The following is a 707-nucleotide window of genomic DNA, read 5'->3' as shown; positions in this document are numbered from 1 at the left end:
CTCAAGGGCGGCTGCAGATCAAAAAGGGCTGATTGCCTTCTCCTCCCCCTTATATATATAAAAAGGTGCAGCCTCTTTTCAGTGGTTGGAGGCACGGAAGGGCTTTAATATCGCTGCCCCTTTAATCGGTGCGCTGGCAATCACCCAGCAGAGGGCGCGCTCCCTGCACCACTGCGCAGGCGCCTTGCCTCTCATTTCCCCCGCCCCGCCCCGCTGCAAGAAGCTGCCCTGCCCCGCTTTAGCCCCGCCTCCTCTACGCGCGCGAGAAGGAAGCCCTGCCCCCTTCTGCGGCGCGCGCCGTTGCTAGGACGCTAGCACTCGCTGCGCCTTGCTGCCGTAGAGCGTGGCCTCCTCGTCTCTTAGCAACCCCCGGTCGCGCTGCCGGAGGGATGCGACATGGGCGGTGTTTTACGGCCGCTCGCACCTACACGCTTCCCCCAGTCCTCTTCTGCCTCTAGCCCCGCCCCGCGCCGGTGCGGAGTGGGGTAGAGGCGGGGTAGGGAGCCGGGGTTGTTGCGCTGGCTGAATGATTCCGGGCTGCGCCGCCATGTCGGCGCCGGGCCGGGCTGGGGAGGCGGACCGGACCCTGTTCGTGGGGAACCTGGAGGGCCGCGTGCGGGAGGAGATTCTCTACGAGCTCTTCCTGCAGGTGGCGGAAGCCGGCGGCGCGCGGGGAGCGGGGCCGCCGCCGGGAGGGGGCGGGGCTG

At 68.0% G+C, this 707-nt stretch overlaps 1 protein-coding gene across 2 annotated transcripts in view; it reads left to right on the top strand.

The window, feature by feature from the left end:
- Window positions 1-417: 417 nt before the first annotated feature.
- RBM11 (RNA binding motif protein 11) overlaps window positions 418-707 on the top strand; it is a 14,659-nt gene continuing 14,369 nt past the window's right edge. The window contains exon 1 of one of the 2 annotated variants that reach the window (XM_019525136.1): window positions 418-649. In XM_019525136.1, coding sequence (XP_019380681.1) covers window positions 527-649 — 123 coding nt within the window. In that variant the 5' untranslated portion in view covers window positions 418-526. The remainder of the gene's footprint in view (window positions 650-707) is intronic. The other variant, XM_019525137.1, reaches the window with a different exon arrangement.

This window comes from Gavialis gangeticus, unplaced genomic scaffold (genome assembly GCF_001723915.1).
Source record: "Gavialis gangeticus isolate Ggan-Ray unplaced genomic scaffold, GavGan_comp1, whole genome shotgun sequence".
Classification (NCBI taxonomy): Eukaryota; Metazoa; Chordata; order Crocodylia; family Gavialidae; genus Gavialis; species Gavialis gangeticus.
This window is presented reverse-complemented; position numbering and strand designations above follow the sequence as displayed.